General features: G+C 41.8%; 1 protein-coding gene across 1 annotated transcript in view; it reads right to left on the reverse strand.

Annotated features, from left to right (window-relative positions):
* The window catches only part of fam102ab (family with sequence similarity 102 member Ab), a 24,404-nt gene extending 14,049 nt beyond the window's left edge, over positions 1 to 10,355 (reverse strand). Inside the window, exons 1-2 of the mRNA XM_034895531.1 lie at positions 10,101 to 10,355; positions 9,463 to 9,754 (exon numbers count right to left, since the gene is read on the reverse strand). Coding sequence (XP_034751422.1) covers positions 9,463 to 9,635 — 173 coding nt within the window. The 5' untranslated portion in view covers positions 9,636 to 9,754; positions 10,101 to 10,355. The remainder of the gene's footprint in view (positions 1 to 9,462; positions 9,755 to 10,100) is intronic.
* Between the last annotated feature and the right edge of the window lie 1,862 nt (positions 10,356 to 12,217).

The raw sequence follows: 12,217 nt of genomic DNA on the forward strand, positions 1-12,217 counted from the left end.
GTTGTACTGGAAAAGTGACTCAAGTGAAAAAAACACACAAAAAACACGAGTACAGATCTTTTTCACAAGCTCTCAAGTAATATTTTACAAGTGCTCACATCGCATCTGTGCTCTCAAGTCATATTTTACAAGTGCTCACATCGCATCCGCGCGCTCTCACTTTTGCACCATATTTACCTTCATAATTGTTAACCAATCAGGTGTTAAATCAAATGAGAAGCTGGCGTTTCCCAGCATGCTCTTGGTCCGCCTGGCTCTTGCAGTCGGTGAAAAGCAACTGCGCCGCCTGCGTCTCAGAACTGCAGCCGCCTTGCTCTCGTGAGAATATGTTGCCCACGTGTGCATGACGTCAGAGCAAGTCAGGATCAAATCGGAAACAAATCTAACCAGCAACGGGCGCCGATCGCCGGTGATCGATTCTGCGCAGACCTGGCTCATCTCGAACGAGCCTAATCCCAGCAGTCCCGCGTGCAGCCACTGACCAATCGGGAATGAGAACAGGTCAAATTAATTTCCTTGTTTCCGATATGAAGACGAGATGCGTGACTCGAACAGCTTACATTTTCCAACAAAACGTACAGCGAAAGATGTGCTGCCAACCTGTATACCTGTAACGTATTTTCACTATAAAGTCGATGAAAGTTGCTGTTGTCTCAATCCTGTTGGCTCACTGCAGCGGGCAGGGCTGCTGCTCTGTTCCCCCCAGCGACTGACTCACACACACACACACACACACACATAAACACACACAATCAAACAATGTGTAGATTCAGGAAAAACCGCAGATGAAATTAACAGGATGACTTAAATTGAGGATTACTACATTATTGAAAGTGCAATGATACTTATGGTACATATTGGACTTTAACTTTTCAAACCGTATAGATACATGTGCCAACCCCGGATAGGAAATTATGCCTTTATGCTGGATTATGAAGGCAGCCCCGCTACTGCAGCACGTGATGGCCCATGAGGAAGCTAAGGATCCAATAACAGAAGGCATTCTTGAGTGCCAGGTCTCTGTACTGCTATAATCATTATTTCTAGTCATAGTTCTATTATATTTATTGGTACTATAATTGCCACTATTCATATATATATATACCATACCAACTGCTATAATTATTATGTATCACATTTCTCCGTATCCGTATATACGCTACCGGTCAAAAGTTTGGGGTCACTTACAAATTTCCATTTCACTCCATTATAGACATGATACCAGCTGATCTGGGTGGGTGGCTGATCTTTAATGCAATATCTACATTTCCCATTCTATAATGGAGTCCAATGGAAATTTGTGAATGACCCCAAACTTTTGACCGGTAGTGTATATATTAGTGTCTCTGTGTCCCAACCAAGAGTCAAGTTCTGTTCTTCTCCCCGTCCCACCAAATGCTTGCTATGGGGGGAATTTGTTGGGTATTTGTAAAGTATGGAGTGTGGTCTAGACCTACTCTAGCTGTAAAGGGCCCTGAGATAACTCTTGTTGGGATTTGACACTGTAAATAAAATGTAACTGAATTAAGCTTGGAAGGCTCAATGGTGTTGAATGTTGAACTAGATTGTCCATGTACAAAATTCTCACATTGGTGTTCCTCTGGGTCTGGTCCTGGTGGGAGAGGGCAGTATCTGTGTGTGGGCAGGATCGTCTCAAACATATCTTTACCTTTTCATGTGATATACTACTTCAGTACACAACAACAAATAACACTGGGACCACTACAGATTCGATATCTATTTTCAAATTGTAGAAACTAACGATCATTTCATCGCTGATTAATTTTTTTAATTACTTAATTTAAATGTCACAAAATTGTGAAAAATGACAATCAGTGTTTGTAAAGCCCAAGATGGTGTCCTCAAATTATTTTCTTTCACCACAACTCAAAGATATTAAGTTTAATGTTGTAAATCAACTAGAAAATATTAACATTTAGAAGCTGGAATCGGAGAATGTTTAATTTTTAATATAAAGAAATGTCTCAAACCAATTATTCAATTATCAAAATAGTTTTCCATTAATATAATAGTTGACAACTAATTGATTCATCTTTGCTGCTCTAACTTACACCACAGCTGACTATCCCTCTGACTATCTGACTAGCTCTTCTAACAATTTGGCCAGAAACTAAGCACAGTCATCTCCTCTCTCTTTCCATCTGCCTGCATCCATGTTCCAGAAATGCTTGTTACTAACTATCTCTGGGGAATCAGCTCCCCAGAGTCCTGAATTTTTCTCGCCTCGCAGTTTTCCTTGGAATGGGGTGGCATCTAAATCATGGTTGCAGCTGCCATGGTCTTGCTCGACAGCCTAATGTGCCCTACCACACCACGCAACGCCCCGCTTCGCCCTGTTAGGCCCCTCTATGCCCTGCTGGGCTACACAGCGCTGCTGCTACGCCCTGCATCGCCCCGCTACGCTAGCTCCTGAACTGCTGCAACTATTATTTAGGGGCGGCTGTGGCTCAGTGGTAGAGCCGTTGCCTGCCAATCAGAAGGTAGGTGGTTCGATCCCCGCCCCTGCAGTCATTGTCGTAGTGTCCTTGGGTAAGACACTGAAACCCGAGTTGCCCCCGGTGCTGCGCATCGGAGTATGAATGTGTGTGAATGGTGAATGATTCCTGTAGATGTAAAAGCGCTTTGAGCAGTTGTTAAGACTGGAAAAGCGCTATACAGTATAAATACAGCACATTTACATTATTTCTAGTCATAGTTCCACTATCTTTACTTACGTTACTATAACTGCCCCCGTTCACCATTCCAACTATAATAATCATATAAAAATAAAATTAATAAAATTATTATGAATCTTGTTTCTCTATATCTGTGTCAGTGTCCAAACTGGCAGCGAAAGATGCCACGCACAAAGAGTCTGGATCTGAACCTGGATCTGTCCGAGGTTTCTGCCACTGTCTGGAAATCATAGTGTGGTCTAGAACTACTTTATATGTAAACTGTCTTGAGATAACTCTTGTTATAATAATAATGTATCCTTTATTAGTCCCACAAGGAGAAATGACTATTTATACTCTGTTGTTTTTACACACAGGCCTGAATTACACACACACATGCTCAGGTCCTATATATCCACTAGAGTGGGGGGGGGGGCTGCCCATGGAAAAAGGGCCCGAGCAGTTGGGGGTTAGGTGCCTTGCTCAAGAGCACATTGGCAGTGCCCAGGAGCCACCTCTTCAGCTACCAGTCCCAACTCCCTATAGACTAAGCTACCACCACCCTTGATTTGATACTATAGATAAAACGTAACTGAATTGAGTTCACCATACATGGACCAGCCATTTATTAGTTTGATCTAGTCTTGTTTTTTGTCTGGTGGAAGAATCTGAGGAATGATACAAAGTTGCAAATGAGCCAGGTACACACGCACAAAACATAAAAACCTCTTCGTTACCATTACTTTTTTTAATACTTTGAGACAACATGGCAGCTATTGCTGGGGCGGCTGTGGCTCAGTGGTAGAGCGGTTGCCTACCAATTGGAAGGTTGGTGGTTCGATCCCCGCCCCTGCAGTCATTGTCGAAGTGTTCTTGGGCAAGACACTGAACCCCTAGTTGCCCCCGGTGCTGCGCATTGGAGTGTGAATGTGTGTGAATGTTTATCTGATGAGCAGGTGGCACCTTGTACGGCAGCCCCGGCCACAGTGTATGAATGTGTGTGAATGGTGAATGTTTCCTGTAGATGTAAAAGCGCTTTGAGCAGTTGTTAAGACTGGAAAAGCGCTATATAAATACAGCACATTTACATTGCCTGTATGTCTTTTGGTTGCCGTGTGTGTGTGCGTGTGCGTGTGTGTGGATAACTGGTAGAATATGATATGTAGCTTCTTTGGTACCAATGCAATGGCTTTAGTTAGCAGGTGTATGTCTTAAGCCCAGCTCAGACCAAAGATTCGGGACGAAACAAAACCGTTTCAGAACGTTGCAGGGAAAGGTTGGAGCACTCTGAACCGGCCCGTTTCAGTTTAACTCAAACTGGCTGATGGTGTTTGCTGCGGCTACAAAAAGCCTGAAAGTCACAAGTTAGAACAGATGTACAAAGACTCGTTCCATTGGAGAGGATATGTGGCATTTTCTTAGGCCCGGTCCACACAAACACAGGTATTTTCAAAACTGCAGCTTTTTCTTTACAGTAAGGCCATTTGTCAACACGTAAACGTGGTATTCGGTCCCTGAACCTGAAACATTTTGAAAACTCCTGCCAGGGTGAACATTTTAGAAAGTCTGGTTGCATTGGTGTTGTGTAGCCTGTGAAAATTCACATGTTGGCTTGTGATGTCGGAGTGCGCACCACTGTTGTCTCCTTGGTGGCTTGTTACATATATACAGATACATGCACACTGTTCTCCCATTATATTGCGGGACAGAGGTGTCAGAATGCAATACTCCGCTAGTCTCTCTATGATTACACTCAAACGACACAGAACTGCCACCGTTGTTGGTTTTGGACGAGACCTCTACGGGAACTTCAGGTTTTTGATTGGCTTAACATGGCTTAACAGTTAGGGTTTTATCGCCACCTGTTGGTTTGGCAGGCTCTTGAAAGCACTTGATAGCCTGTAATTGACAATTATGCTTACACACACAAACACACAAATCATTATCTCCACAACAAACCTTAATGTGTCTGACACTGTGGAGAAGAAACTGAGTCAGTCTCCCCCCGACATAATTATTTTGAGCTAAAGCTGCTTAAATAATAAAAAAAAGTAATGATTAATTTTTTTTAAACCACCTGTCAAGCCTACAGTATATGACACATTTCAGGTGGACATGCACGACAGCAAAGTTCACTCTTTTACTGATTTACACAAGAGATTTCCAAAGTGGAAAGCAAGAGCAAGATAAAAGTTTGTAACTCACATACAGGACGTTATCTTCTTCTAATTTAAAGTAACAAAATTTGATCCAACGTATTAAACTTGGGTTAAGTTCCTTTTTCCATCTGGTTGTGAAAGTTGACTTCTGTTAATACTGATAATAGACAAGGTAAAGCCTGATTTATGGTTCTGCATTGAATCTACCTTCTTGGTACGTGTATACAGACCCTACACAGTAGTCTACGCCGTACCCTACGCAGTAGCCTGACGTGCAACTCCCCAAAAATGTAACTACCAACTAAGGCGCGAAACACCCTGAACACTTAATACAGGGCTAACACATAAGTCCCTTTTACACAGCCTGTTCAAGGCAGGAATATTTCGCCATTATTCCGACTCGCCGTACAGACACGGAATACGGGTAAAGAGTTGTTCTGAGTAACATCTGTAAATCGTGGTAAGTTTCATGTACCGAACAGAACCTATGACCACTCCGCTTCACTCCCCGCCGAAAAGACAGCGGACACGAGGAGATGGCTAAGAAGACTCTCTCTCTTCCGGGTTTTTATCAGGTCTCTTGGCAAAGAAGTCTCCCTTCCGGAAACTGGGAGCAACCAGATAGCCCGCTGCTGGCTCGTTAGCTAACGTTAGCTTGCTAATTTCATCCACCCAACAGATACAGAAAACATTTGTATACCCCAAGGGGCAATTCATTTTTAAAACATACAATCATCGTACATGGTTACCGGAAATTTGCAAAACAAATATATGACAAATACTCATTTGGCCATGACAGTGTGCTTTCTTGCGCTGTGTCACTACCTGATGTCAGTTGAGTGCAGATGTGAGTTGCACCTGCGTCACTTAGCCACAAGTAGCCTACAAGAAGCTAAAGAGAAACTTCTGTAATGTCACAGTAAAAATTGACCTACAATTTAGCATCACACACAACAAAGGCTGTCACTTGAATGGTGTTTTGAGCTAACGTTAGCAATCAAACAATCATAGAGAGCCAACCTTTTTAAAATGATATCCAACTTCTGATATTGTTTGTAGAAAAGTTTATTATTTTATGGATTTCACAAATTTCAGTATGACACGTTATGCCATAAACTACGGTGCCCCCCTGGGGTCAGCTAATGAGACTGCTGAGAACTCGGATTCATAATCCGTCTCGTCTTCATATCAGTAACAAGGAAAAGTTACTGATACAAACTGATACAAAGTCCGGCACATGGGACCGCTGGGATTGGCTGAAGATGCCTGAACTCCAATAATTGGTCAAATTTGCGGAAAAGTTGCAGTGATTGCTCAAAGTTGCGAGTCACGCACGCCAGATTCACGGTAATTGGTTGAATTCGCATGAATTGTTGTGATCGCAACATTGTGAAATCTTGGAGGGCCTGAGCAATGTCACACAAGCACACAAACGTTACATCTTAAATTGTTTGTTATAAAGCCTGACATCCCTCCCTCACCTGTCTGCTATCTATTTTTCATGGCACTGACACTACATCTGGGTCAGAGTGGTTTTTCCCCCTATCCCAGAATAGATAAATGGTTTAGCCAAACCACACCAGTGCTGACACATTAATTATTGTAGTATTACAGGCCCATTCATTACAGTAAATGTCAGACTGGGATAGTAATTCAGGCTGGGAATCTAACAGCAGTCCTGGCCATCACCCACACATTCACAACAGTCAATGTATAACTTACTGTAATGTCTGTTTATTCTTATAATGGCCATTCTGAGCAGGACATTTTCAACAGTGAAACCAAGTTTTAAAAAATGGATTCACTATAATTAAAAGGCTACTTTAGGGACTAACATCATCACACGTGAATACAATTGGGTTAATAGAATCAACAAGAGTCTCAGTTTTCCAGTCATACCCAATTTATGCAACTCCATGAATGTTTAGGGACCCCAGTATGTAGTAATATTCAAAAACACAATTTTTAAACAGAAACAACACATTTAAGTCCCGCCCCCACCACAGAGGAAAACAGTTTCGCTGTCCATTGATTTGTATTGCGTGAAGGTGCCTCCTTGTCAATTTTGTTGGCTAGCAAACAGAAAAATACCCAAAAGCAGGTGTATGGTGATTTACCAACAACACAAAGAGCCCATCAATTTATTTTTCATAAGCTGCCTACCCGAAAAACAGCTTTTATGAAGACAAAAGTGGATAGAGGTGTGAGTAATCAGCAGGAAGATTGGAGAGACTGGGATCTAACACTGAAATATAGTTAGCCGTTATTGTTGTTAAGTTAGTTATTGGGATATTTTAATTGGTAACAAACAAAGTTGTTGGGTATGTCGTTAGGTTACTGTCAGGATCCCACAGTCTTCCCATTCTTCCTGCTGAATTATTACATCTGTATCAGCTTTTGTCATCATAAAAGCCCAGTTTCTAGGTTCAACAGCAATACAAAACTTAAGTTATGGGTTCTTTACATTGTTGGTTGTGCAATGCCAAGCTGGCAACCACTTTACAAAGTTAGCGTTAAGCCCTGGTAGGTGGTTTGGGTAGCGTTTCTGACTAAGCTGCACCCAAGGAGCTCATCACATCTACATTCTTACCGGATCAAATTAACCAATTCCCATCTACAATAACACATTTATTCTCTGCACATTGTTTGAGCCATTTGTTAGGTAACTGTAACTTGCATGCAAGCAAATGGGCTGCTGGTCTGTTTGTTTATGCACTGCCCTGCAGACCCGGTTATCTGTCCGAACTTTTAATTCCATGCAGGAACATCCTGGCTACCCGTGTGTCCAGGTTAAAGGCTACAAATGACAGGACTTCGACTCTGCAGCTTGCTTGAGGAGACTCCGAGAAAGTCATTCTCGTTCAAGTCCATTCTAACATCTTTTTACATTTCATCTATGTTGCCTTATCTGTTATTTTATTCTGTATGCCTTACTATCAGCTGAGTGTATTGTGTTATTAGTATTTCAATTCATTGTTCTATATTTCAACTGATTATGTCTTTCCCTTGCTTTGCAAGTGCTGTTATAAGTAAGGATTACTATTAAAATTACCGGACAAGTGTGTGTGCATTTTCTGACCAATTTACTACAAGTCACATAAATTACTTTACTATTAAACTTATTTCCCAGACAGCCACTGGTTTCCATTCATTTCACTGTGATCTGGAAATTACCCTTTTGGGGTAATACAAAGAATCTTCTTTCTTTAATTTTTGGAAATATGCCGTTTTAGTTTATTTTCAAGGGGACATCAACATCACTCTCATTTCTGTGCAGAGTTGGAACCTAGCTTAGCGTTATTAATTAAGACTTATATCTTTTATTTTATCCATACAAATTGAATACTAACCTAGCAAATTTGTGGTTTTAGGTAGCATTGTGTTCACATGCCATATTGGGCAAACCACTCTAGCTGGAGACTCTGAGCAGAAGTACTGGGCACATAAATAAAATATCGTTTTTAAAAGAAATACTTAGACACCTAAAGCCACAAACTGTCTGTTCTGTTTTACACAAAACAAAAGAAACAAATTACAACAACTTAATTTGTAGCTAGCTGTTTCCCTCTTCTTCCAGTCTTTGTGCTAGTCTAACCCCATCCTGACTCCAACTCTACACACATGAGATTCATATTGAAATTCTCATCTCAGTTACTTGAATGATGAGCTGTTCTTCAACTGTCATAAAAGTTATTCGTTATTAGTAGTCATTTTCATACCTATTTATTTCAGGTAAGAAAATGTACCCATGCAAGCTGGCTTAAAAAGAATGTCAAGGGGAGAAAAACAACGTGGAAAAATCTTAAACATGATGGTATGCTCCAAATGGGTTAAAGCATGCAAAACCTTGGTGTGGTCCGTAGGCATGCAGACCTGTCATGACACTTCCCCACAGCTTACTCATTTTAAGCCACAAATGTGATTAGAGTGAGGCTTACTGAAGTCAGGCCACTGCAAACAGAATTCCATATTTAAAAAGTTAGATTTAAAAAATACAACAGCAACCTGTTTTTTTAGACACACTGTCGTAGTTACTTGAGACTATAGACAGACCTCCTCAAATTGGACCGCTTTTATTAGAACAACGTTCTTTGTGACCCTGCCGAGGTCTAGACATTAAGAGAAGCAGGACACTTTGAATCCTAACAGGAGAGTAAATGATCTTTGCTCCCCCAACAACTTTGCCCAGGAGCCCTTGAGCAAACCACTTAACCTCAACATACCATGAGGCTCAAAGAGGCGCAGCAGAAGTGCTGGGCAGCTCCCAGTGTGAATGGACGCCAGGGTGGAGCTGAGAAACAGCACAAAGGCAACTTTCCCAGGAAACATGAGGGTGAAATAACACTGTGGTATACAAGACATGCAGTCTCGGACCAGTTTTATGGCTTTAACCACCCCTCATCTGAGGTGGAACACTGACAACAGAGGTCAACTCCTTTGTAACATGATATTTCTACATAATCTAGTCCAGCAGAGTGTCAACTATAGAAATGGGGAAAGGTACATTTAACATCTGTTAAAGAAAGGTCAATAAGTGTTCGAGTGGAAGGAGATTAACTACAAATGTCGACTGCATGCAATAGTGGTTTTAGTGGTTTACAACAAGGAAGTTGTTCTAAACAGCCTACCTGGATGACGAAATGGCAAAGTCCCCACCATCTATCAGCCGGATCTTGCAGAAAAGCACTCCATTAACAAAAGGCACTGCTGTAAGCTCCTCCAATGTAAAGTGCACTTGAAACTTGAACTTCTTCTTTTTTATCAAAAAAGACATTGTTCCCAGCTGCTGGAGTGTGCTCATGGTATGATCAACACCAATGAATGGAAACAGAAAAGAAATATTCTGTCTGTGGCTTTAAAGTGGGCGCCGAAAATCCTTCTTTTCCTCAACGTCAGCCATCTCTATTAAATTGTTGAGACCTAGAATTCAAAAAGAATACACTTGTTGAAGTTAGCCTACATAAACTGCGTGTTACGTTTTGTTGCAGCAATGACAGCTGGATAAATCATGTGGTCCGTTTATTTCTATATCTCCCAGTTGCAGGTATGGTAAAAAATAACAACACCTTCAACATGCTGTTATAGTTTCGATTCATGGATCTGGTGTTTTCTACTCGTTTTAGATACAACCAATCGTTTGCGTGTCTTTTCTCTAAGGTTGGTAACATTTACAGCCTCTCTCCGTGCAGATAGCTGCCACGCAAACACCGAAACCACTCGCTGGCTCACTAGAATAAGCTTCCGTAGAAACTTTATCAAACCTTACCGTTTCGTCGGTCTGATGCTCCTCATACTTGTAAAACAGTACAACTGTGTACCAGATAACTGAAGTCCGGGTCCTTGGCAGTTTTGTCGGTTTCAGTGCATCTTCGCCAATTTTTCCCTCTCCACTAGAGAGTTCAACAACAGTCAGTCAGAGCGGCTCCGTGAACGTCTCAGACCTCATGGGGCCAGTAAGGGACCGTCCACAAAGTCTGAGCAGAGGTGTGGAAAGCCCCATGTATGGTTCTACATGTATGGACTCTATGCAGGGCTTTCTTCGTACCCTTTAAAGGTGCTCTAAGCGATGTCACGCGTGTTTTAGGCTACAATGTGACATTCAGAGATGGGACTTTGTTACTGTGCTCAAGTAGATTTTTCAGATATTTTTACTTTACTGAACTATTTATTTTTGTGGCGACTTTTTACTTTTACCCCTTACATTTTAACACGACTATCGGTACATTCTATTCCTTACATTTTACAAAATTGACTCTTTACTTTAGTTTTGTGCAAAAGGTCGTCACGTATAGCGAATAGAATAGCGAGCTGGCAAGCGCGCCTCACAGAAAGAAAAGTGAGAGAAAAGACAAAGTAAGGAGCCCCGCTTGGGTCAGCTGAGAGAAGGATTCATAACAATCCAATATGTAAGTCGTACAACTTGTGTTGTCAGTTCATTTAAGCCTGTTGTTGTAATGTGTCTATAGTTCTGGCACATTTAAATGAAGTTAGCGATTTTGTTGTTAGTGTTCTTCACCTGTCAGCTACTTTACGTGTCACCTGGGTGTTGATTCGAAATAATGGCAATTGTTGAACATCCTTGCTTACGTTTGTACATTAGGTGCCTTATTCACATGCTGCAGTTACACTGCATTAAGATAATGGAATAGTGGGTTTGTTATTTGCTAGCATATACACTCACCTATAGGATTATTAGGAACACCGAACTAAAACTGTGTTTGACCCCCTTTCGCCTTCAGACCCGCCTTAATTCTAAGTGGCAGTGATTCAACAAGGTGCTGAAAGCATTCTTTAGAAATGTTGACCCATATTGATAGGATAGCATCTTGCAGTTGATGGAGATTTGTGGGATGCACATCCAGGGAAGCTCCCGTTCCACCACATCCCAAAGAAGGTCTATTGGGTGGAGATCTGGTGACTGTGGAGGCCATTTTAGTACAGGGAACTCATTGTCATGTTCAACAAAGCAATTTGAAATGATTCGAGGTTTGTAACATGGTGAATTATCCTGCTGGAAGTAGCCATCAGAGGATGGGTACATGGTGGCCATAAAGGGATGGACATGGTCAGAAACAATGCTCAGGTAGGCCGTGGCATTTAAACGATGCCCAATTGGCACTAAGGGGCCTAAAGTGTGCCAAGAAACCATTACACCACCACCACCAGCCTGCACAGTGGTAACAAGGCATGATGGATCCATGTTCTCATTCTGTTTACGCCAAATTCGGACTCTACCATCTGAATGTCTCAACAGATATCGAGGCTCATCAGACCAGGCAACATTTTTCCAGTCTTCAACTGTCCAATTTTGGTGAGCTCTTGCAAATTGTAGCTTCTTTTTTCTATTTGTAGTGGAGATGAGTGGTACCCGGTGGGGTCTTCTGCTGCTGTAGCCCATCCGCCTCAAGGTTGTGCGTGTTGTGGCTTCACAAATGCTTTGCTGCATACTTCGGTTGTAACGAGTGGTTATTTCAGTCAAAGTTGCTCTTCTATCAGCTTGAATCAGTCGGCCGATTCTCCTCTGACCTCCAGCATCAACAAGGCATTTTCGCCCACAGGACTGCCCCACACTGGATGTTTTTCCCTTTTCACACCATTCTTTGTAAACCCTAGAAATGGTTGTGCGTGAAAATCCCAGTAACTGAGCAGATTGTGAAATACTCAGACCGGCCCGTCTGGCACCAACAACCAAGCCACGCTCAAAATTGCTTAAATCACCTTTCTTTCCCATTCTGACGTTCAGTTTGGAGTTCAGGAGAATGCCTTGACCAGGACCACACCCCTAAACTTATTTTAGACTTAATAGACTTATTTTGATACACTAGTTAGGGCATAGAATTGAATATTGTTAGGGAGTAGTAGTTAGTCACATAGTTTCAGATT

The sequence above is a fragment of the Etheostoma cragini genome, chromosome 16, assembly GCF_013103735.1.
Source record: "Etheostoma cragini isolate CJK2018 chromosome 16, CSU_Ecrag_1.0, whole genome shotgun sequence".
Classification (NCBI taxonomy): domain Eukaryota; kingdom Metazoa; phylum Chordata; class Actinopteri; order Perciformes; family Percidae; genus Etheostoma; species Etheostoma cragini.